This window comes from Diadema antillarum, unplaced genomic scaffold, assembly GCF_040938485.1.
Source record: "Diadema antillarum isolate AM-2024a unplaced genomic scaffold, OU_Dant_1.0 scf00000043, whole genome shotgun sequence".
NCBI lineage: Eukaryota > Metazoa > Echinodermata > Echinoidea > Diadematoida > Diadematidae > Diadema > Diadema antillarum.
This window is the reverse complement of record NW_027270932.1, coordinates 598,959-625,851: the sequence shown is the minus strand read 5'-3', so window position 1 is coordinate 625,851 and position 26,893 is coordinate 598,959. Positions and strand designations below refer to the sequence as shown.

Genomic DNA, 26,893 nt, shown 5'->3' with positions numbered 1-26,893 from the left:
GTTATAGTGTAAATTGACAATATGATGAACGTACACAGGAGGTTGAAATAAATAGAAACAAACCAATGATAGAAAATGTGTAATAATGAATGGTGATACAAAGAAGGGTAGAGATAAAAAGAGAGTCACACACAAACACACACACACACACACACACACACACACACACACACACACAAAACAACCGTCAAACATATTAAAAGTAGTGAGAAAAATGTAATTTGTATTTATAATTGAAAAAAACCCCAAGGAAGTAGGGAAAAGGTGTTTTAGTGATCATGTAATATGATTTAGGGAGAATAGGAATGAGAGAAAGATATCAAATGAATTGAAATATATCATATATGTTTATCAGCTTTTTGAAGAAGGAGAGAGAGAGAGAGAGAGAGATATGGGGAGCGCGGGAGAGATGGGGAGTACTCTAGCACACTTGAGGATGATGAAAATAAAGGGGACATGCTTATACTCAGCAGCCGTGCTTGGATGACTACCAAAAGGACAGAAAAAAAAGGGTTGGCCAAACTTGAAGTGAGAGGATATTGCAACAAGAGTGTGTTAAGGGGAGAAAAAGTAAATGCGCAGACGTGTTGTGGTAACCATACACCCACATTCCACTTAAGCGGGACATGACATTTGGACACCGCCTGCCTCCCAGCTCTCTTTACGGCTCTCCCTGCCCCCCCCCCAATAAAAAAAAAAAGATGGGCAAAGAAGAAAGAAAAAGAAACAAGATGAAGAAGGACTTGACCAGAGCGATACGTGACGCCATGTCCGGGGCCCGTATATACCCCCATCAGAGTCTGGATGATCGCCTGCAACCAACTGAGCGGATTCCGTTTCTAGCTGATCCCTTTCCCCGGCCCTAAATCCTCGTCAGTACCGTCAGCAACTACATCGCCTAAGATTTTTGGTGGTACTGTAACAGAAGTGATGTTAAGAGAGTCCGTGTGGACACCCTGCAAGTGATATGCTTCCTTGTGGCGAAAACATAATATAAAGGTATTATGTTTACAAGGTTCTTGATTTTTTTTTTTTTTTTTTACAGGTGACTTTGATAGCAGCAGCAGAGCTTACCCAAGTGATGGCGCTCATTGCATCCTTTCTTAGTTTCTTTTTTTTTTATTCATGAAACATTGAATTCTGAGTGAAAGTCAAAAGTAAAAATGTGAAATCTGGGTTTTTTTGGGGGTCTTCTTCCAGCAGACATCTCTTCTGTTACTGGGGCACTTCAGTTTACAAGGTTAGCCTAATGTTAGTTCACAGCCAAAGGAGTTATTCCCCCAATGTTTGATTAGTCAACAAGCTTTTGATACATTTATATCTTTTGCATAGTCTGTACAACCACAAGCGCTCAATAACTTTAATAATGCAGATAAACTTTCGAGAAAAAAAAAATAGTTAGAAAACAAGCGAAAAACACGTCGTGCGCCTCCAGTCACAAGATGTGTGTTTGGATGAATATACCCATTGCATCAACTAGAACAATCACAAACCAAGAAGAAAAGAAAATCAAAAATAGTAACTCATCGCTTTTTGCAACAATGACTTAACCGGAGTGGCTGTGAATGAAAGTGCGGAGATATACGTTGGAGAGTTTCTCCGCTGATTGCATTCATCAAACTCACACGCGAGAGAGAACTGTGAGTAAACACGGGCAACCCGTAACAAGGGAATCCGTGTAATTTGATATGAAAACAGCTGCAGTGATTTCCCAGGACGAAACCTCCTTCACTTGCCACTTGTCCCGCAGTATAATTGTTATTCTTTGGCACTTATCATCGCCCCCAAGCCTGTGGGGAGAAAACACGTACACACGCATACTCATGCAGCCCGGTGCTGTTTGCGGAGGAAGAACTACTCCTGTGTACAGGCCAAGGCTTCTGTCCAAGAGGACGGGAAGTCGGTTACAAAGTAACCAACTTTTCTTCTTCTTCTTCTTTTTTTTTGAGGAAGTCTCACGTACACACCTAATATTAAAAGTCCCTAAAAAAACAAAAGGTCTTAAAATGCCAGTACTGAAGCTCTGATACTTGTGAATCTCAGAAGTCTTGTATGTTTGGGAGGTTGCTGTCCCTGATTGACTCAACTTCCAAATCTTGACATGGGGCAAGAAAGTTTTGTTGTCAATCCTCAGCAGATGAATACACCAGAGCATTTTTCCGCAGTAACTGCCAGCTAACATGCACTTGAAAGATGAGATGTTGTTGGAAATTGGCTTCTTGAAGCTTTGGCATTCAGACTGAGGGAGAGGGGTTCCATTGCGATGTGAGCAGAAGTTTGCTCCAGATGTGAACAGTGCCCGAGGCCTGTATCTTGCTGGTCATCTGCGAGTGTGACAAGACCGCTGCTTGTCCACGTGCGTCGTCGGCAAGCAAATACACTCCGAGTCATGTACGCTCTTTGTAGTGCACAAGCACGCACAAACAAATACGCGCACAACTTGTACATACACACATGCGTGCACAAACAAATATGGGGAGGAAACTTGCTTTGAAGTTTCCCCGTTCATCCAAGGTGAGTCATTTTACCCTGAACGAGGGAGTAAAAACTGTATGTATCCGTATAGGAACAGCGCAGGAGTTTTCGATTGCGTTATTTGCCAAAGCAGGGTAGAAAGACACAGAGAGATACAGACCAGGGGGAATGTTTTCGCTCGGGGGTTTCCTTTCTTTTCTTTTTTTTTCTTGTTTTGGTCATTCTTTCTCTCTCAATAGAAGCTGATGCACACACAGAAACAAGTGCGTACATAGTCACGATCAAACACACACAAACTGTTTGCACATTGTGTGGACAGGCATGAGGGAAAACCTGATAGAAACGTTCACCCTAGGAGCATCAGTATGAGATGTTCAAATCTCGATGTCAACAGAAAACTGAACGTGAAGCGAAAGGGAAAAAAGGAAGGAGAAAACTTGAGTAGTGGTTTGGTGTATATCATCCACCACCCCCCAAGATACTGCCATTATACTCTTTTTTTTTTAATGTACTCGACAAGCTTTACTCTTTTTTTTGACACAAGAAATGTCCTTGTCATGTGTAGAATGTGCAGACAAATTGCTAAACATGAACGCTATTCTACCACCTTACTACATAAAACACGTGTGATTACCAAGCGTACTGTGTGTTTTATGTTGGTGCCAGCAATTCCAGGTTACCATTTATTTGAAAGCAATTAAGACTTGGATGAAAAAATTGAGTATGTAATTCAGGTATCTGTAAATGCTGATAATGGTATTGCTTGGCGTGAATCGTGGGGGGAGGAGACATAAAAAAGTATATTGCCCTTGTAAGGATTTCAATATTATGGTGTCTTTCTCACCTCCAGCCAGTCAAATATGATTGTAGCATAAATCACTCATAACAGTTTCCAAGGTGCTTCTTTAAAAGTTCACTTTTCTCATCCAAATTATGCTATTATTTCCATAGTCAATAATTTTACTCTAAATCGTTTAGTGCAGTGTAGTATCACCACATGTACATTGTATCTGCTGTGGGATACATTCCATATTGAGAAGTATTTTTAGGTGTTTTTTTTCTCCAATATTTTGAAACAGGCCAATAATAAGTAAGATCTGTGCTCTAACGTCACCTGTGAACGTTGGAATAAATATGTCACTTCTGGAATATTCACAGTTTCACTAGTGTCACTTTGGCGAAGAAGAGAACAAATGAACTCCAGGCCACCGAAAGGTTACTGTGCGGAAATGTATCAAAGGTTTAGGATGTCATGCTAATGTGACAGTTTAAGTTTCGAGGAACCCCTCTTATCATGGAGTTATTTCTATGATGGAATTAATTAAATGAAAAGAAAAGAATATTTTCATTACTGTCAGACAAAAGAGGAGCAACAAAATGTAGATGCAAAAGTCATCTTTTGCATCCGTCACTGCTGATAACTCAGAGTTCATTAGACATTCCATTTGGCCCCGGCTGCGGCTTCTTGTAGAATTCTTTTCTCCTTCACTCTTTTTTCTTTCTCTGGAAAGGGTTGAAACATTGAGGTCATGATAAGTAATAGGAGACGACCCACCAGGGGTAATGTTGACTTTGTTGTTGTTGTTGTTGTGATATCAAAGCGTTATGCAGACAAAAATCTGACTTTTGCATAATGTTGTATTGAGCAGAGTAGTTCTTCCTACAACTTGAGTTAAGTTGTAGTGGAAGGGTTCACATCCGTGTAACATATCAAATTCAGAGTCACTTTTTTGTGTTTGTTTTTGTGTTTTTTCTTGGTGGGGGAGGGGGGAGGTGCCAAATGCACAACTCAGTATTGTGATGGTTTGTGGACATGAGGAGAGAGCAGAGGCCTGTTTCACTAGGCTCTAAACCAATCCTAAGTCCAATTTAACTGATCTTAGGAACAATTTTGGGATCAATCAGTCCTTAGAATTTAGGAAATGTTTCACTGAGCCACTTGGGAGCTGCAATATCTTGAGCACATTATATAGAATACATCTCAAATGTATATGTTTCCTTTCCAACTAGATCTGATCTGAATCTGTTACAACTTTGGGTTCATTGTTTGGCTTGATTTAGTTCACATGTTAGTAAAACAGTTTCCAGAAGTTGTAGTTAAAGTTTTTACTGGTATTGTGTCACCTTTCAGCTTGTTTTCTCTGTAATGGTATCATGTGGGGGTGTCAAAGATTTTGCTTGAGGCAAAAATCAGATCATCACTTTCACGGAAAGACGTGGGAGGAGCAATGCAGTTCATAAGAGTTTGTTTTGTTAAGGATTGTGGGTGTATGAGTTCCTGTGAGTTGTGTGTATTAATGCATGGGCTTGCATGCCAGGTGGGACTTTTCAAAAATGTTATATTCAAGTAATATCCACAGTTTTTGTCAATTTAATCTCAAGTCTATTGCATTTTTTCACATCTTAACTTCTAGCCATACCGAGACTTAAGAACTGACTTTTATGAAGTTAATGAAGGGAATAAATATGAGAGACTGCATTTAATCAAAGAATCAATGTCTGTGGCATATGGAACGCAAAGGTCATGTCAGCATCTTTACCCATTGGAAGATGGACGGATTTTCCTAAAACATGCATTTTTATTTCCCATGCATCCCTGCCCGAGAATACTCAGGACTAGTCTTCAACGGGGTAACACTTGCCATTAAACTTTGCAAATCGAGATCAACTGCCCATATGGCGTACTGTTAGCCTTCTGATCAGAAGGCTGCAAAATTTCTAATGGAAATAATGAATATTTAGGGAATGCATTTCAAGAAATGACTCTCTTACTACATGTGATTGCAGCAAATAACGCAACACAACTAGTTTCATTAAAAAAAATGTCCGCAATTCAGCCTGCAAGCTGCGATGGATGATTTTAATCAAATACCTCTCAATCGAATCAAATCAAATCAAAATCAAGGATTCTATAATATCTTTTTGAGGTGACCTGGCCACCAATGATGCCTTGAGAACTTTGGGTTTTTTTTAGGGATGGCGGTGTACTGAATTATTTGAAATGAATTGTGATGAATTTATAAAGTGTTCATTTCTTTCTCTCTCTCTCTCTTTTTTTTACAATGATATGCATGCTTGTTTTGATAATGCTCTGTAACTTCACATCTTTCCTCTCTCTCCTCTCTTCCAGATGTATTTCGGTCTGCGGCAGAGGCGGGGCCGAACGACATCCTCAAGTTGTACAACCAGAAGGGAAACCTGGTCAATATATCACCCACACTGGAGGAGAACACTCCGGACTCTCGCTACAAACTCGAAGTAGTCGCAGCATACTGTGATGGTATGAGTAAGTCGATGGACTCCCTCACCGCCTCCTTTCAATTCTTCCACGAGTCGCCGCGGCTCCCCGTGTCCCACCGGCACCGATTTTTTTCCAACACCAAAGCCTCCCGTCTTTCGACTGTCACACCCTGCTTCCAATGTTCTTTACAACTGATGCTTGTAGTCCATTTGTTATTATTTATTTTTCAGTCTCATATTTCTGACCTTTCTCCATGGTATTACCCTTTCAAACCCAAGACATTAACTGCAGAAGAATGATGATACATTTAAAGCAAAAGGAATGAAAATTGACATCTATCTATGAGAAATCAAAAGTTTGACAAGTAAAAATGATTGCACTCTAAGTTCAGAGTCTAGGAATATTTGAAATTTCAAATTTCTCACATGCTTACAAGGCATGTACATCTATGATGTTTTGAATCAACCTGCTTTATTCTGAATACCTACTTTTCCTAACTCTTGACTGCATGTTAAAAGCTGATGGCTTTGTAATCATTTGTGACATTGTATACACCACACTAACACCACACAAACACTACAGGTTAATCTATCACAGCCATGATAACTACACTGCCCTACCATATCTGGGCCCTGTTTTATGAAGAGGTGGAATTGATTATACCGGGTGTCCCAAAAAAAGTGGAACAGTGGATTTTAAGTACCTTGTGTTCTAAAAGTGATATATTTTTGGACATCATTAGAAAGAGCATCTTCCGCAGAAGACAATGATGCCAAAATCATTAATCTTGATTCAGTACTTTTTATTCTAGGTCAATTTATGTAAATGCAGCCATTTTCAAATTATGAGATAATAATTTGGGCACGACACGCGATCCATACGGTGAATATTCCGTATAAAAGCTCGGTGATCCAACATGTCAACAAAAGATACAGCTTTCACAATGGGTGCGGGCCAGGAAAAAAAAAACAGTGCTTGTGTGTGTGTCTGTGTGTGTGCGCGCCCAATGTGAAAGCTGTATCTTTTGTTGACATGGATCAACGAGCTTATACAATATTCACTGTATGGAACGCGTGTCGCACCCAAATTATTATGTCATAAGTCGCTAAAATCCAGCAAAATTTGCAAATGACTGCATTTACAGAAATTGGTGTAGAATAAAAAGTACTCAACCAAATTTAATGATTTTGGTATCATTGTATTCTGTGGAAGATACTCTTTCTGATGATATCAAAAAATATTTCACTTTTAGAACGCAAGGTACTGAAAATCCAACGTTCCGCTCTTTTTGGGACACCCGGTATAGTTGATTTCAACTGTAAGTGTATGGCAGCCTGTGTGGTAAGGAAATTTGAAATAGATTTTGTCTTTTGATAAAACGGGGCCCTGGTTTTAATTCTTGCCCTACTCAGTAACCACCACTAGTCCATGTTTTGTTAATATTCTATGTTTACTTCTTTGAGTGCTGTCACTATAATGCAAATTAAGAATATTCTCCTTTCAATACTATTACTTCTGTCATTACTATCATTCCTACTACACCTGTAACTACCACTCCAACTACCACCACAGAAAAGAATCTTCCACGTGTTTCATATTCACATCGTTATGTTTGTTGTAATTGTTGATTTGAGCACCCCCAGTGACTAACTTTATATCTAAAGTAGATATTTGAAATCATTTTGTGTGGGGGAAAAGAAGGATGTAGGAAGAGGGTGATTCTGAAAGTATTCCTGTAATAATTGTGTGAGTGCTTCATTCTGCTAACACTACTTCTCCTACTAGTACTACCTCTTACTCTGCCGTCACCACCACCTGTTGCATTCCTTAAAGAACAAGTTCACATTAAAGGCATTATTCACCATTTGCAGATGAAACAAAAACCTAGCTTAGTGCTTCAAAATAGTTCTAAAATGTGAGTTAGGGATAGAAAGAACCAGTGCAAAAATGTTAATCAGTATGAGCAGTGTTAAGTATTGTTCAATATGCAAAATGTGAACAATTGTTATAATAAAATTGTTTCCAGAATAAACTATCTACGTATTGTTTATTAAGAAAATAGTGATATCTCCTTATATTTCAGGCTTTATTGCATTTTTTTATTTTATTTGGTAGAGTGTTTTGTGATACAACTGACCTACAAATACGCATCAAATGTGCTTTATAAACTCGAACTTTTTTTTAAATTCACTGCTCCCAATGGTAAACAGTACCTTTAATATAGTTGTGGATTGTGAATTGTGGGTGAGAAGACTATCACAGCTTGTGATGTCACATGAGTAGAACAATGTACAGAAAATGTAAAGAAAATTCAGCATAGTTTCACTTTTCTTGCTTAACAAAAGAGCACTTGACTTGCCTCTTTCAGAAGGGAGGGGAATAATATTGCCCTTAACATACATCACTAACAAGTTGAGGGACTGTGTACTTAAAAAAGTGACATTTTGTGGATTCTTGTTATATTTTCATTATATGTATGTGACATCATAAACTGTAGTAGTCTCCTAATCCAGCCATGACTATGCAGAAATTAAACACAAAAGAAATCATAATTTTGGAAAGGGTTGTCCAATTTTTGTCACACTTTCACTGATGTTGCTGCATTCACTTAATCCACATGTATATCAAGGTGAACTTGTCCATTAAAGGGTGTGTACAGGTCTGGTTGAGGTGAGGATTTAGCTTTTAACGTTTTGCAGGATATTCAGAAACCACTCTATGAGATGTCAAAGAGCATGCAATTCTAAGGGGTATCAAAGTTTAATAGATGAAAATTGGTTTTGAAATGGCTGAGATATCCAAAAACAAGGTGAAACAAAGAGATCCTAAGAAAAGGCATGGCCTGTCGCCTTTTATTATTATCACTTTTTGGGATATCTCAGCCATTTGAAAACCAATTTTCATCAAATAAACGTTGAATCCTTCTTAAAATCACATGCTCTTTCATATTTTATAAGAGGTTTCTCATTATCTCACTTAGGAATGTTAGAAACTTGAATCCCCACCTCAACCAGTACTGTACAGTCCCTTTAAAAGTAAAACATATTTTGGAAGAGTTCCAACATACATTTTTCTCCATTTGGAATTAATTTGCAATAATATCAAAAGGGTCTTCAAAGAAGATTGTCAAGTTGATGCCGTGGGCCAGGATAATGTGTTGCTTTGATGTGTATTGGATATATCCATAGTGCACAATAGTTTTGATTGTGGTACATGAAGTAATCACTGAGTAAATGATCTTGCGTCATCCCCGTTCAGAAATGGCTAGATAGAATGTTATGTGATGTTTGATAGTGCCTTAAGTATTAGATACAGTAAGTATTTCTGACCTAAAGCATAAGTGATTCAATCTCATACAGAAGATTGATAGATAATGCTATGGACTGATTTGTATAAAAGCAGTAAGAAACAAGATGTAACAATAATGAATCAGCGGTGCTCTGAGACTACAATATTTTTGGCATACCTTTTTTTTTTGGGGGGGGGGGAAGGGAGGGGGGAAGGGGGGGGGGGGGGGGGGGGGAAGGGGGGGTAATATTTTGCCTCTTTCTCATCTCCCATTTGAAATTGTGTGTTTTCACAGGTTTATTTCACACATTTCTCTTGCATACAGTGTATGTGTCCATTCCAGAGCAAAACTTGACAGTTTCTACAGGCATACCAAAACTGTGTTTTAATTTGTAGTCACATGTTTAAGGAACTAGCTGTTAAGTAACATACATATACTTGTACCCTAAGACCAAGATGTTTTGTGACATGTTTAGATTCAGTTTGATGATTGTATTTATGTGTATATGGGGTGGGGGGGGGAAGAAATTGATCCCCTGGATTTATGTTAGTTACAAGAAGTCCCTTGAATCCAGAACAAATGACCCTTCCCTCTCAATACACACAAACAGAGCTTAGAGATCAAGCCAAGGTTTATATCGCACATTGTAATAACTCAGCACACCTTGATTGTTTGGCACAAACATGTCAATCCGTTCATCTGTAATATCTTTGGTCTGGGGCTGTTTTCATCATGAAGCAAAATTTTGATTCCCCCCCCTTTTTGTTTGTTTTGGTTGATTGTTCAGAAGAGAATTGTTACTGAACATAAATACAGATCAAATCCGGAGCCTTTAAACTCTATAAAACAGAGTGACAAAAGGGCTTTGAATTATAATGTGATAATATGCAAGATAAAGCATAGATAAAGATACAGTTTGAAACAAAATAGATTTGGTAGGAACTTTTGTTGTATACATTAAAAAGATAAGATTTAACAAAACTCTCCAGTTGTAAATCTTTAGTTGGTGTGTAGTGTATTTGTACTTTTTTTTGACACACGTCTGTGTATTTTTGTTTAGACAATACTAATGTATACTTGGTAGAAAGTTAGAGGCTTGATATGTAATGAAACATAAGTTGGATTTTTGTGCAAAAAAAAAAATGTGACAAGTTTTAGCTGTGTGGATTTGCCTGTTTGTTAGAAATGCCCGTTTTACTTTTATGAGTGAAACAAACAAAATGAAACAGAAATGTGTATATTTCCCAGTGGTAAAATGTTCGTTTTTTTATTTATATGTATACATGCAGGAAGTGTAGCAAAACAGCTTGGCTTCGACATTCAGAAAATGGAGTCGAGGTAAGTCTCATTCATGTTTTATCTTGTGTCGTGTTTGTTTGTGTTCTGATGGGGCAACTAAGGTTCCAAATGGATTGTTACTCCTGCCTTTATTTTGGGCCACTACATATATTTTTGGGGCCACCAAATTTCAGAATTTTAAAAATTTTATCGGCCCAAATGGGCCACCAGCGAAAACAGTCATTGTTGAGCTCTACAAGGGCCAGCCACCATATCTGACAGCATTTCTTTAACTATACCTTAACTCCGTAACCAGTAACTGAGATAACAAAATGTAATGTGTGTGTAGGAGCCATTCTTGATGCATTTTATTGTTTTTTGTTTGTTTGTTTATGTGTGTGTGTGTTTTGTTTTTTGTTTTTTGCTTGAAGTTTATGTCTATTTTAGTGGAATATGTGGTATCACTGCTTATTCATTTATTTATTATCATTATTATTATTATTATTATTTTTTTTTGGGGGGGGGGGCTTGTGATGTTACATAGGCTGAAATATTATTGTCATTCTCATTACAATGATAGATTGTCTGCCAATATCTTTGCAGTGAGATATTGGATAGCTAGAGTTAATTGCTTTTTTTAAGGGTATGTTGCTGCCATCTGGTTGTGGCTTTAATATTTTAAAGCACAATATAAAATCAATATCACAGTGAGAATATCATTCCTGACCTTGTTTATGATAAGATCCTCAACTGAGACCTGTCTACAGTACCTTTGTTGCTCAATCAAGCAAATTTCTTTTAGGGACTATTTTTCAAGTGTTCCAAAGCTAAATGTGTTTAATACCGACTCTATATACTGCAGGAATATAGTCCAGATGTTTAAAAAGGTACAGCTTTTTAGATTTGAATTTCAATGAAGTTAATAATATGGGAATTTATAAGTGTATTATTTGTGTTGAAGAGTTTTGCATCAATCATCCATTAACCCTTCATCGCCAGTATGATTTGATTGATTAACCCCTCCCTTCGAATCATAACATCCCCACAGATTTTCTGCAATCTTCACCTGGTTTATATATTCAGTGGGTTGATGTTACAGTGACCAGAAGTGCCTGCATTGAAAGAAATATGCAGAGTCATGTGACGTGGGAATCATTCACACGTGCATTGACACTTTTCCGAAAGCGAAAGTGATTGGATTTTTCCTCTCCACGCCAGCAGACTAATGTTATCCCGATTAAATGCAGCAGAAACAGTATCCCAGCTCCGAGTAAGGAGACACATGTTCAATATTAGCGAGATACATTTTCTGTGCCGCGAGGGTTTTGATTTGGTTTAGGGATATGTATATATATATATATATATATGTTGGTATGGAATCCAAACAGGGTTCGCTTCTCGGGATTTTCGAAAAGGCGTACCAGCGATGACACGACAGATTTGAAGGAGCCCCTATGTTTGCTTCGGCGTTGTCGCCGTCCGCGATACCGCGGCAGGCGTGTTTGCGTAGCATTCCCCTTTCATCATGGGCGGCGTTTGTCTCGAGCACACAGGGTTGAAATTGAGTGCTTTCCTGCGTGACGTATCGCATTACAATGCCAAACTCAATCCCACGTCGCAACAATCTTCATTTGATTTTTCCTCAGTTTTCAGTTCCTGCCCCTCAGTGGCTACACTCGAGACACTCTCCTTTGTTATTAGGATTGAGGATAAAAAGACATTTGCAGTTATTGACCACATTACTTCGAAGTTTCCTGCCCCGGGGAACAGAACAAATGAGAATGTCATGCAGTAATACCTCGTGTCGTATATTAGCCTAGTTAGTGGAATAAAAAGGGCAAACGTGGTTACATCTGTGGCAGACAAGAGATCTGTCTTTAGAAGTTGACAAACCGTGTTGTAGAGTTTTTGAAATTTTGTAAGTTTTCGTGATTCGTGCACCCCAAGAAAGGAATCGGGAGCCTGTCTGATTAATCTGCGACTAAATGTAAGAAACATGAGTCTAACAGTGTGGAATCTATGACTACACTGTAAGTCTAAGAATACTGAAGCTGACAGTGTGAAATATATTATTATATCTTTAGAGAATAATGAGATCAACAGTGTGGAATCTATGACTAGATGTAAGATTAATAAGGTGTGAAAATTACACACAATTTTTGTCATCAGTTTGTTTCCCATGGGGCCAATTTTGATGAACTACTTTCAAATACAGTGATAAAACAAGTGATCTAGAACTGCCCCCCCCCCCCCCCCCCCCCCCCCCCCGTGAGAGATATTTGCAGGATAATTCCCAAACAGCAGGTTACTGCCAGCATTAAACCTTCAAGGAAGCTTTAAAACATGAAGGTTAAAGCTCTTGCTATATTTACTTTAGAGTATATTGTGGCTTAATATTGAATGACACTCTTTTACAAAAGTGTTTAAATCTATGCAAGTTTGTAGTCCATGCAGGATGGCCCACAGAATGAGGTTGCATATTCACTCAACATTTTTGTAAGAGCTTGCCAATATAATGAAGTAATTACATTGCTTCTCTTCAGTTTGGTCAGAGCATAATATGGTGTAATATTCTCATGAATGCTTGAAAGGACATTAACTTTAATAGTAGTCCTTACTGAATGAAACATATGCTATGGAGCTTACCATAGTATGTCACCGCAACAACATTTTCAAGAAATCATAAAAAAGCATTAGAATTTAGACCCTGCAGGAATAGTCCAGTTTATGCATGACACATATTAGGTGCCGTAATTTAATGACTACTCGAAAACACATTAAGTTAGTACCTTTGACCCTGGGATTAACATGATTTGCAGTAGAGCTAGCAGTGAACACGAAAGCAACCCCGAGGGCTGCATGCAGGTGTTGGTCTGTGGAGCTACACGTTTGTTTGTGCCCCAGATTGGACGAGGTCATACCATTTGCAGTCGTATCCAAAGCTGACGCCGTATGCAGTTTGTGTCCTTTCCGGAGATCAAGCTTTGAGTAACGGTGGAAAGCTACATATGTAGGTACAAATTTGTACATTGATCGTTGACATCGCAGCGATTTATTGGTAAATGGCTGACTGAAAAAGCAGGAAAAAGTGATGTGTAGGTTAGTTTTGAAGTTAAGCTTTGATTTGTTTATTTGTAGTTTTATTCTGGATTGCCTGTATGGAAAACTTTGCCTGTTTATTTCTGAGCCATTGAATATTTCATAAAATCCCCACCCCCAAGAGCAAACATACACACAAACACACACACAAACACACACACATACACAAACAAACAAGCAAACAAAGGTAGAGATAAAAGAATATTAAAGTTTAAAGTAAGACGGTTGCAGAATTGTTTTAATTGATATCAGAATTTATCTGTTGATTGTTCTGTCTCTTGCATTTCTTTATCATTTGTTGCCTGGCAGCAACTTTGTGAAATGATTCTGAGAAAAAATTTCAGAACAGTTTAGGTGTGCACTTTTGAGGGGGTGGTAAATGCCGTTCATGCCAACTATCCTTATCTGAAAGGAATATTCATAATTAACCCTTTGAGGACGAGTCCCGAGTATACTCGGTCAAGTGTCTATGGGAAATGCGTGTTGTAGCAAAATCAGCCCGTCCTCAACGGGTTAATGTTTCTAGAGAGTAGAAGCTCAATACAGCCTTGTAGTGTCATATTTATTTAAATTTCCTGTGTAATATCCCTGTATTTGCAATATTCCCCCTATCTATTCCTATCTTATGAATTCCAAAGTTGACAGGTATGGAGTGAGCATGATAAATACCTGACTATATATTTAGTTTTATTAAAGTATGTGATGGAGAAAAAAAAAAGGGCCTGAAGAAGAGAACAGTTTGAAAATTAATGTTGAGTTGTATGATAAGCAGCTTGGTGTCGAGTTATAGACAGTGGAAATATTTGGATTCAATGAAATTGGGCACGGTATTATTTTGGAGGAGTGTGCAAAACAACATTGGCAGTTTCCCAATAGTAGATTAGAAAGTAAGGAAGAAAGAGACAAAACTGAAACAATAACCTGAGACATCACTTTGTAAAGGGTATTCGTTTGCAGGATTGGGTAGCGTTCAAAGAGTTTTGCTGCTGCAGTTATTAGGAAAAATATAATGTTTTAATCATGATGTCCATGAATGTGAACCTACTGTGTGTCTTGTACTATGCATTTTTTTCTATCTCTCTAGCTAGCTGTGTCTTCTTTTACAAGTCATCTTGAGAACTTTAGGATAACTTCCCCCCTGGTTTTCCAAGTGCATGATAGTATGGGGGTACAGCATGATAGCAGGATGCGCTTATGTTCCGAATTAAATTGAAACATCAACGACTGTAAACTCTACTTACTCTTGCAACCAAATCTCATTAGGGACGGACTGTTCCTATTCAATAGGCATTTCCATTACGATAATGAGAGAGCTGCGCTGTCACAAAGGAACCGCTCGTCCGTTAATCCCCGTCGCTTTGATCGGGAATAATTTCCGTGCCTTGTTCACCGAGCCCATTAGGTTAAATGCCCCTGCTATCTCCTCTTTCAGTGCAATACATGATACTTACACTTATGTGATCTTTGTCCCTTGCCTTTATGTTTTCCTGTTATTTCTTTGTATTGATTTTTTTTTGTAAATTCTGAATTCTTTCTTTTTGCACTGAGTTTTAGTCTCTATGTATTCTTCTTCCGTTCCTTGACTAAGCAAAAATCTAAGTGTATGCTGCAGATGAAATGATGGGAGAAGATTTAAAGGGTCTGTCACCAAGACTGTAGTTGTTCCACCTTGTCCAGTTCTGTCCTTCCGTCTTCTTCTTTTTTTCTCTGTCTTTGATACAAGAAATGCAGTAACAGTCATGTGATTTTGTATGATATTGCTTCGATGTCTACTCAACTTTTCCACATCTTTAAGAACCCCCTCTCCTTCCTCCCCTCCCCTTTCCTTAGCATTTTTCTGTCATAGGTTGATAGACCAGAGAGGCATATGTTTGATGTATAGTTCATCATCTATCAAATGAAATTACAATTTATCCCCCCCCCCCAATAATGAACAAGGAAATAGAGAATGCTTCTCTCTAAAAAAAAAATCGAGTTAAAATATTCACTCTTGAAGGAGTGAATACAAAAAAAGAGTGAATTTAGAGTGAAATTGGAGTGAATTTTGAGTGAAAATGTTCATTTTCACTCGTTTTGGAGTGACCTCAGGGATCACTCGAAGATTTTGGAGTGATCCCTGAGGTCACTCTAAAAAGAGTGAAAATGAACATTTTTACTCAAAATTCACTCAAAATTTACTCTTTTTTGTATTCACTCCTTAAAGAGTGAATATTTTCACTCGATTTTTTTTTTAGAGAGTTTAGCAGTGTGAATATTCCTAATTGGTAGCTGTTTGTATTCAGCTGGCTGCAATGACATCAACATTATGTCATTGCCTTGGAAATGGCAAAGATTAATGAGAAACAATTATCTACAGTGATGCAGTAGCCCATGAAAAAGACTTCACCCATTAACCTATCAGGATCACCATTTTGAAGGAGAATGAAATTAAACTGTATAGACACTGTATGTGGATTGAGTGAATGCAGCAATATAATAAAGTAGAACACATCAGTGGCGTTTAATGAAAAAATAGACAATCAGTTCAAAAGTTATGAGGTTTTTTTGTTGTTGTTGTAAGTTTCAGTGCAGCCATTGCTGGATGAGGAGACTACAATATTTTGTGAAATCGTGGATAGACAACTGTATGAATGATATATAAAGAGAATTCAACATATCTTTACTTTTCTAGTGTAATGAAAAAGCACTTGGCTTACCTCTGTCTGAAAACAGGAGGAAATTGTATTACCCTTGATATATGTCTCTATCAAGAAGAGGGAATGTGTACTTTTCATTGAAAAAAATGAAGTTTTCTCTGTTCAATGTATGCTATCAATATTCTACAGTACATAGAAATGTTCCCAATCTGACTAATAGAGTTAACCCATTGAGGACGGACAGATTTTGCTACGACACACATTTCCCATAAACACTTGCCCGAGTATACTCGGGACTCGTCCTCAACGGGTTAAGAAGGTCAGCCTTTGCTGGTGATCCCATTTTATTGTATTCAATTTTAGCCATTTGGGGACTGATGATTTTAATTCAGTATCTCTGTATGGGAGAAACCTCACACTCTCAAATTTCTAAAGGATCTAACCAATATGATACACTACAATGTCAGAAAATTTAATTTTTAAGTACAGATACACTTTAATTGTATAAATGCCGCTGGAACTCACAATGTTTTGTCTGGTGACAGGTTAATGACTATGTGTCTACGGTCACACATCCAAAGAGGCATCACCTGGACTGATCTAGCTCCTCCTGGTGAAATACTTTCCTTCCTCTTTAAATTATTGTCGAGTTGAACCAATTTAAGAAGACCAGACTCTCTGGGAAGCAGATAGGCAGTGAAGACTCAATTCTTACATCATCAAAGCAGTAACTCTGAGATAATTTGTTTGAAAGTTCCCCTCCTCCGCCCTCCCCCAGCTCGTAAATCTGGAATTAAGTCACAAGAGGCAGCCTTGTATATCTTCTCTGCCTTTTCTTCGTATCTCTTTGCCCAATCTTCATCTCTCATCCTCTGTCTTTCTGTCTTCATCAAATCTTCCAGTTTCTTTGCTCCCATTCTCTATATATCTGTCTGCCTTTAATGATTGTTATTGTCACTCTTCCGATAGTCTATCTGTCTAGCTTTTATGATTGTTATTGTCACGTTATTGCTCTCCGCTCTTCTTTACAGCACTGTGTGTGTCTCATCTATTCCATGGTCCGATGGCATGTCTGCACTTCTTCCCTGTTAGCCCTGAATCTGTCAGTTATTCCTCCCCCGTCCCTCTCTTTCTTTCATTCTCTTACTCTCTCTTCTCCCACTCTCTCTCCTCTTTCTTTCCCTTTTCTCTCTTGGAAGTTTTCTTTTTGATAGGCCAAGGGTTTTCTCTGTCTCCTTCTTTCTTAATCTCTCTCTCTCCATCTCTCTCTTTCAGTTATATCTGTTTTCTATCTCCTGTCATTATAAAGATGACAGTCAACCCCCGTCATCTTCATTTTTTCTTCTCTCTCTCTCTCTCCCTCCTGTGCCCTATTTTCTTCTCTCGTCTGGCTGATAATTTTTCTCCGTGTTCAGAAGTACGTTTCACGTAAAAACTATGCGTGGATCGTTAACGTAAAGATCAGCTTCAGATTATTGTAGTGTCTTCAATGTTATTCTAACTTTCTAATGAGAATGAAATTTTGGGAGACTTTTTTTTTTTCATGCAGCCATCAATGGACGAGATGAAATAAATGACAATTTTCTTTTTCTGTAAATATCATTAACAATTTAAAGTGAATGATGAAAGAGCTGATTGAACTAAGCAGGAAAACCAGTTGCATACCAAAATTCTAAGTGAAACTTAAATTTGAAGATTGACTTATTTTCTTTGTGAAACATCCCTAGCTCTTATCTCTCAATCTCTCCCTCTCTCTTCCACACACTCTCTGTCTGTCTGTCTGTCTGTCTGTCTGTCTGTATGTCTCTCTCTATCTCTTACATTTTTTTAGCACTTGTCTGTTTCCATCTCCTACTCTCTTCCTCTCTCCCTCTTTCCCCCTCTCCCCGTTTTGTTTCTCTCCCCCTGTTTTATTTCTGTAAACTATGTGTATCTCAAATTCTTTCTCATTCTGTTCTAAAAATGGGCTGTAGCATGGACCCTGAACAATCGGACAGTGACAGAGAGGGAGAGAGAGAGAGAGAGAGAGAGGGGGGGTAATTATAGAAGGACAGGTGTAGTCTCCTATATAGTGAAAACCTTGGTATACTAATACAATGACAGGGACACACATTATGTGTCCATGACATTTGGCTATTCTATGATTGATTAAAATTCTCTCTGTAGCAATTTTTGGTTTGTTTCTGCTGTCTGACTGTATGTTATCTGAGAAATTACTTTCTTTGATGGGTATAGCAATCAGAAGATCCCATCCCCGAGTCTGCCAGAATCCCCCTAAAAAGAGAAAGAAGTAAATGTCTCCCCATTTACTGCTGTGAGAATTTAGATTTAGATTTTGGTTTGGGAAATTAGTTTGGACTATTGAGATGCAACCACCACATGATCATCTTCCTGTTTGAATCTTGGATTCTCCCCAACCTCAGTGGGTACGGATTGGTAGCCCTGTCACCTACCTCTTCAACTCCCTTCACATCTTGACTAGTGGATGTTCATGACTGACAAAACACACACACACACACACTGAAGGTGACAGAACTACCTCCATGAGAAAAGTTGATAAAGAAATGCCATCTTTGCAAGGCATCACAGATGTAAAATTTCTGATCTCAGATTTCTATGCACTATTTCATATCATCATATGTTATATCGTTGTAATCCCGGAAGAACGACGTGATTGCATGCAAGGTGCATGTTATCCTTATGGGCCACACCAGTGTTTGTGTTCTTCTGGGCACATCTTCCTTGAATAGTGAGTGTCCACATGGTTCTTTTGGCGCATGACAATGTGTGTCTCTATAGGTATGAATTGATACATTCAGAGGGATGTAAGAAAATGTGAGAAATGAAAAGGAAAGGCTCAAGGTACAAATTTCTTTTATGTTGACTTTGCTTTGATTCACAAATCTTCTAAGTATATGACATCTCTTTACAGTGTTATTCCAGAATGCAAGTCGTACCAACACAAAACTTAGACACTAATGCCTCCCATGTTTGCAGTCAAGTACGCACCAAAGATCGATCACCTAAACCAATCCTTGGGTGGGAAACATTCCACATGGCGGGACAATCACACTGAAACTTGTGGAGCCAGTCAATATTGTGAGATAGTAGAACAGGAAATATCATGATGCGAGGCATGTCTGCTTAGAAGTGCATAGCATTGAACTTGACATTGCAGATTTGCATTAGTCGTTTGCGCTGTTTGATCTTGACAACATTTGGTTTTGACAGGAAAAGTGGAAGCAGCTATCTCTCTCCATCTCACTCTCTCCTTTCCTCTATTAGCCTTGCCATAAATCAGATAAAATGTTATCTTCATCCTTCATTTCCTTGACATGAAGGATTTTTTTTTCCCCTGCAGCTAGGGCAGCAGGTGGAAAGAGGGAATGTCATTTCCCATCAATCGGCATCAAATGGGAAAAAAAAAGGAAGATATCATATGCATAGACCTGTCCACATGGCTGTGACTGTTTTGCAAACATGCGCTGAAAAGATCAATCTGTTCGGCTCAATTTACATCAACAATGCCAGATGGATCGATACATCTTTTCAAAGGTGGAGGAGAAAGGGGGGATGGGGGTGGGGATGTTGTTCCTTTGGAGGAACATGTGTCAGAAGACAGGTTGGTTGTTGTTGTGGTAGTGGTGGTGGTGACGGTGGTATTGATGGTGGAGGGGGATGGGGATGGGGTGGAGGAGGAAGGGGAAGAGGGTAGGCCGGAACCAGGGTGTCACATGTGGTTTACTCAAAATGTTATCTGGATAGGCTTTAAACCTTTCGGTACCAGGGACTTGGACAGTATGTTCAATGCAGTGGAGTTTTCTGTGTCAATCAGCACTCGAAGCACACACAAGGTTAACTTTTTCACTACTGCTTCTAAGTAAAGTGTACCTAGGCTGAGATTTATGGGGAATGTTTGGTTAACAAATAAATCAAATGTAACATCTGTCGGGTCGTGAAAGAGATGATAAAATCAAGGTCACGCATTTTGTAGGAAGTTGCAAAGAGAGTTTCTTTCATTTGAATGTTGACGAGTTAGAAAACGTGGCATTCTGTTAAGAGTTATGAGAGTATTCTTTTTGCCATGTGGTGCTGACCTCACTTTAATATTAAACATTCCTTGTCCTATGGGTGTATTGTGAGCTCCCCCCCAAAAAAACAGCAACAAAAAAAAAACAACAAAAAACACAAACACAAAGAAACAAGATATCAAGGATATCTCATTCACCCATTTCAAACAAAACAACAACAACAAGAACAATGAAATAATGGAAACTTATAGAAGTCATGTCTGTCATATGGGTAAAAGACATTTCATTTTTAGAGCTTTTTGCTAGACAAAATCCTGTAGGAAAAATGACATGGCCTGTTTTACTGCTTTGGTGTACAAGGTTAGTGTAAGTTCAAGTGATTCACAGTCATGGGGTCCTTAATTTTTTATTTTTTTTTTCCTCATGTGTTAGTTCTCACAGGAATTCTAGAGTACTTTTGCATTTGTATTCCTTCCCTTGTTGAATATGGTTACTTTTCTGTAAATCAATTCCTCTTTTCAGTGTAAATGCCTTGCAAATTGGGTCAATATTTAAGAAAGAAGAAGAGGAGGAGGAGAACAGAAGTTAGTGTTTGTGATGTTCCATGAGATCCTGTTTGCTTATGCAGTTTAGCTGGAGAAGGTAGCTTCCCGTAATGGGAATGTTCACATGAGAGCAGGATAAGTGATGACTCTGACTGAATGAGTCCACATCTTAGTAGGATTTGTTGGCTCATCTCGTTAACTCTCGCTTCTCAGGGACCGGTGGAGTGCATCTCAAAGAGTAGAAGGGCTACATTACGGAGAGGGAATGCAGTATATCTTAATGAGGGAGGGAGATATATCTCAAAGAGGGGCAGGGGTGGGTGTCCGTGGGGTATGTCTCAAAGACAGATGGGGTACATCTCAGAGACGAGTTGGGTGTGTCTTAACCCGTTGAGGACGAATCTCGAGTATACTCGGGCAAGCGTGTATAGGAAATGCTTGTCGTTGCAAAATCAAGCCGTCCTCAACAGGTTAATGGAGATATGTCTCAAAGATGTATTGGGTACTCAGAGGGGTAGGATGGGTGTCCATGGGGTATGTCCCAAAGAAGGATTGCGTACATCTCAAAAAAAGCGTTTGATGTTTCTTAATGAGGGTAGGTCTCCAAGATGTATGGGGCGCATCTCAAGGAAGACTCTGGTGTGCCTCAAGGGGTATGTCTCCGAGGGATGGGGCACATCTCAAAGAAGAATTTGGTGTGCCTCAAGTCGTATGTCTCCAAGATGGATGGAGTACATCTCAAAGAAGAGTGTGGTGTGCTTCTAGGGGTATGTCTTAGAGGGATGGGGTACATCTCAAAGGAGAATTTGGTGTGCCTCAAGGGGTATGTCTCAGAGGGATGGGGTACATCTCAAAGAAGATTTTAGTGTGCCTCAAGGGATATGTCTTTGAAGGATGGGGCACATTTCAAAGAAGAATTTGGTATGCTTCTAGGGGTATGTCTCAGAGGGATGGAGTACATCTCCAAGAAGATTTTGGTGTGCCTCAAGGGATATGTCTTTGAAGGATGGGGTACATTTCGAAGAAGAATTTGGTATGCTTCTAGGGGTATGTCTCAGAGGGATGGAGTACATCTGAAAGAAGAATTTGGTGTGCTTCTAGGGATATGTCTTAGAGGGATGGGATTCATCTCAGAGAAGAGTGGAGTATATTTTCAAAATTATTTAGGAGTATTGCAAGGATGGGAGGAGAATTTTATTAGGGGTCAACATTTTGAAAACAGGAGGGGGAGGAGAAGAACAGAAGTCATTTTTTTGTGATGTTCTATGAGATGCTGTTTGCTCATGCAGTCTAGCTGGAGAAGTCGTAATGGGAATGTCCACAACAGAGCAGGATGAGTGATTGCTCCCACAGAATGAGTTCACATCTTAGTGAGATCAACTTGTTGGCTCATCTTGTTCATGATCACATCCGAGGGACCAGTCGAGTGCATCTCAAAGAGGAGTGAGGCTACATTGTGAAGAGGAGTCCAGTATATCTCAAAAAGAGGGATACGGATGATTCTCTCTGAGGGGTAGAGTAGGACTCAAGAGGGAAGAGGGTACACCTCAAAAGAGTGCTTGGGTATGTCTCAGTGAGGGTATCTCTCCAAGATGGATGGGGTACATCTCGAAGAGTGTTTGGGTATGTCTCAGTGTGGGTATCTCTCCAAGATGGATGGGGTACATATAAAACATGGGTTGGGCATATCTAAATGGGATATGTCTCAAAGAAGGATGGATTTAATCTCAAAAGAAGGATGATTTTATCTCAAAGAAGGGTGGGGTATATCTTTAAAATGATGGAGGTGTGTCTCAAAGAGGGATTAGGTATATTTCAAGGAAGGATAGGAGTGCACTAAAGAGAATGGTTGAGTGGCCCTCAATGAATTATGTATGTCAAAGAGACAATAGATTACATCTTAAGAAGATTGGTATAACTCAAAGAGGGATAAATCACATCTCAAACAGTTTAATACATACAACAATATCATCAGTGGAGAACCAGAAAGGTACGATCACGTTCTAAGATTTGAGCATAAATAAGGACAAACCAATAAATTTTCATGAAATAAAAAGTCTGTGTATTCATGATGAAGAGTTGGTAGATCTATAAGCATTTTTCCATTTAATGGATAAAATAACACTCGTGTGGTTTTAATTTTAACCCGTTGAGGACGAGTCCCGAGTATACTCGGGCAAGCATCTATGGGAAATGCGTGTTGTAGCAAAATCAAACTGTCCTCAATGGGTTAAACATTTTAGCGAATGTACAAATAATTTTGAACGACACCATAATGTAAAGGAGATTGAGGTCTACAACACACCAATAACTCAATATCTCTCCGAAATTGTGCTAAAGTCCTTCTGGTCCTCAGCCAATGATATGCGGTGTTGTAACTTCCCTTGTTTGTGATTGATTATCTAACAGTCATATGATGATGTTAACAAATTCTAGACAAGGAAGTTTGTGTCTTTCATTCAATGATTCTTTTTTCTTCCTTTTTGCATATTTTGTATATTTCCTGCCCAGGTTGGAGCTCTTAGAGAAGAAAGTGCTTATTGATGGTGGAGAGATTCCCACCGTCGTCTACGAACTCCGCAATAAAGTTGAAGAATTCAGGGACAAACTAGAGGTGAGTGTGCAGTAGGGATGATGAGATGGTCCCTGAAAGTATATCTTGAAGCAAGAGAGAAAGAAAAATACTTTTTTCAGATATAGGTTTTCTATTTTAGGGTTAATCTGAACAATTCTATTATTTTTTCCCATTGTCATTTTTCAACCTTTGTGTAGTTTTATCTTTTTTTTTTTTTTTGTCAAAGCATACTATTTTTCCTACTGTGTTTAACAGAAACCATGTATTGAATTCACCCCAAAATCTAGCCAGTTTTTCTCCCCCTCCCCCATGAAAAGTTAATTAATAAATGGTAGTCCTAACACCTGTGAGTACATCTGAAGGTTTAGTTTTCACTGCATTCAAGGTTAGTTTAGTGTTGGCTGCGTATTTGTTATTTCAACCTTGAGTGTGTACAGCCATGCAGTGCTTAGGAGCTTTGAAGTGATTTGCATTTTTAAACCTCTAAAGTGTAGAGAAACCCAGAGGTGGGTCTAGCTTTTTGCTAAGGGAGGGTGGGGGATGTAAAAAAAAAAATCTTCACATATTTTGCTTCCACTTTTCTCCCCAAATTGGCTAAGATGGGACTGAGTTGAAAGTGAAGAGTGTGTAAAGGGCTTTTAAGAAATGGAAAAGGGCCACAAAGACATACCTAATCACACTATTCTACCAAAAAGGTGTTGTAGAAAAACTGTGAAAAAAAGACATTCTCCCAGTCGTTTTGTGATCCCAAACTTCAGACTTATGTAGAAGAAGAACTTTACTTTCCGAAAATGGACAAAATTCTAAGATTGACTACAAGTAGGTAGACCAATTTTACCTATTTTGAATCCCCACATAAATTTGTTGTGTGTATAATTTTTGTTGGTTTGTGATGCATGGTCACATATTGTATATTATGTTGCCAAGAAATCATCTTTAGAGGGATTTTTGCCATGACAACACAGGTGGAGGAAAGGGGATGTAGAGACTGGGTAGGAAATTGGTTTCTGCCTTTAAAGGTGCATAGTCCCGGTAGTATAGAGGGCGCTGTTGATGATACTGGCGATCACCGTTAGCATCGATACGAAGATTACCGAAGTTGAGCTGCCATCAAGAGTAAAGTACGTAGGTGTTGCTAAGTAACGTTGCCTTCGTTGTCTTCTCTGCGCATCGCGCAGTATGTAGGAATGCCAGGGTGCATGCATATGTGCTTGTTTATTATGACATCACGAAAGAAGTTTGCTAAAGCTGTCATCCCCATCAGCCGAATCTTGAGCCGAACTGTGATCGGACCACTGACTACAGTGGATCGGACTTCTTCGGACTCGGGGAAGTGGGCCACAGCGTAAGGGCCAGAGAGGGGTCGATGGCGTAGGTCTCTATAGGAAACTTGCGCCGTGCGCCCGCGTACGCATTTGACTAAACCACCGGGACCATGCACCTTTAACACACAAGTGAGATGAACTCTAGAGAAGAAGCATTTCATTCTCTGTCATTTTTTTCTACACTGTGGTACTTCATTGTCACCAAAACTGACAATATCTTGAAATTTCTTGTTTTATATTTCAGGCCAAATTTTCCTTTTCCTTTTCCTTTTCCTGGATCAACACCTACTTTGTAGGTCAGAATTTTCAGGTGATAACATCACTGTTGTTGCCAAGGGATGTACCATAAACCGATGTTGACATTTTGCTTGTCATGGATGATCATGATCAAGGGAAATACGGCAGAACTTGGAAGGGAGAAGAAAAAAACAATAACACACAAACAATCAAATATGTGGGACTGAATGTAGATTGTGATAGTGAGCTTAAGGAATAGAGAACTCAAGGAATAGGGGATGGGGAGGAAGGGAACGAGATGGGAAAGGGAGGGGGAGGGCGAGGGAAGGAAAAGTGAAAAGAAGAAAGGGGAGGAAGTGAAGAGGCTTGGAAGAGAAAGGAGAAGGGATGGAAGGGATGTGTGCAGAAGAGTTCATTCAAAAGCTACATGATACCTGAATTCAAAATATCCATCAACCTACATGAATATCAAGTAAAGCAGGCATCTTCCTGCAGTAGCTTCTCTCATAGCTTACACACACACACACACGCATACACAGACACACACACACACAAACACACACACACACACACACACACACACACCTCCCCCTCCACATACACACACACACACACACACACACACATACACCTACACACCTACACAAACAAACATATGAATATGCCCACCTAAGTTCCTGTTGATGCAAGTTGTTGAATGTGCATTAAGTGTGGGTATTTGTTGTTAGTTCCCCCCCCCCCCCCCCCTTTCAAATCAAAATGGAAAAGAAAGAGTCTCCGCAGTCGTAGCCCCTTCTGGTAGTTTACCTCAATGCCTGCCATAGCACAGGTGTGCCATATAGTGACTCCAAAGCGAAATGCCATACCTCAAAAGCAATGGATTAACATCCAGACAACTACCCCTTGGATGATTATGCTCAGGACATCTACCCCTGAACAGTTACTCCCAAGGACAGTTGTTCCTTAGGAAAATTACCCCCCCCCCCCCCCCCCCCCGCATGCCTCAAAGACAAGTACCCCAGAGGATAATAACACCCAAGGACAATTATCTCCCCCTCCCCGAAGAATCCAGCAAGAGAAATTCTGATATCTCATAAGATACTCTGCTATTACAGAATATAAAAACTTTTCCTTATATGGGAATCATTTTTGTCTAGTGAGATTCACCAAACTGACAAGTATCTGCTTGATTGCTCTTTTGGAACCTCATCAGTTTTGATATATGAATATTGGCAGCCCTGAAGGTGAAGGTGACCGGTACCCTAACATTGTCAAGGTACTGTATTTATTGAACTCCAGAGTTTTTACTAGGAATATAACATGTTCAGCTCGAGTCCGGTATCAATTTATCACCCGTCATCGGCCATCCCAACTCAATTTGCAAATCGGCGTCGAACGTGTGAAGACGAGTGTCAAGGGACATGAAATCAGCTACTGCCTCGGACATAAAGGGGGGAAAACCCCTCATCTATTTTTTGTTCTTTGTGCCCCATGTGTTGTCAGGTGTCATATCCGACTCCCTCGTTTCCAGCCTCATCTTCCATTCACTTCCTTCTCTCGCATCCGTGGTCCCATCTATATTTTATTACCCCTACCCGTGCCCAGAGGAAAATCCGTCCCCCTTCGGTGCTTGCCTGATGAGATCCCATCCTATTCCTTAGCCTCCAAAACTCTCAGGGGATTGATTTTTCAACAGGAATCCGGAGAAAAAGAGAGGCCAAGGGTGAAAGGTCAAAGGTTGGGGTGGGGGAGTGTAGGGTAGATGGAGAAGGAGGTTGATGGTTAACATTGGTGTACTGATTATTTAGAAACCCACTTTATAGTCCATTCAGGAAAACATGAACACAATCGTTGTTCAGCTTGTATCAATTTCGTTGTCCCTTACGACAATGCCTTTAAAGGTCCAGTTTACCTTTGGGAGCAGTGATTTCAAAAGTTTTAAAGATATCACATTTGATGCATATGTGTAGGTCTGTTATAGCACAAAACATCCCACCATATAAAATTTTCACAATAAAGCCTAAAATATAAGGAGATATCAGGATTTTTCTCAATAAACCATAACTGTATACGGTTTAGTCTGGAAGCATTCTTATTATAACTATTGTTCTCATTTTGCGTATTTAACAATACTTAACATCGATTATATGGATTCAAATTTT

At 39.2% G+C, this 26,893-nt stretch overlaps 1 protein-coding gene across 1 annotated transcript in view; it reads left to right on the top strand.

Moving 5' to 3' along the window:
• LOC139713187 (high affinity cGMP-specific 3',5'-cyclic phosphodiesterase 9A-like) overlaps nt 1-26,893 on the top strand; it is a 267,383-nt gene that overhangs the window by 213,028 nt on the left and 27,462 nt on the right. Inside the window, exons 2-4 of the mRNA XM_071624937.1 lie at nt 5,606-5,755; nt 10,295-10,343; nt 23,106-23,208. Coding sequence (XP_071481038.1) covers nt 5,606-5,755; nt 10,295-10,343; nt 23,106-23,208 — 302 coding nt within the window. The remainder of the gene's footprint in view (nt 1-5,605; nt 5,756-10,294; nt 10,344-23,105; nt 23,209-26,893) is intronic.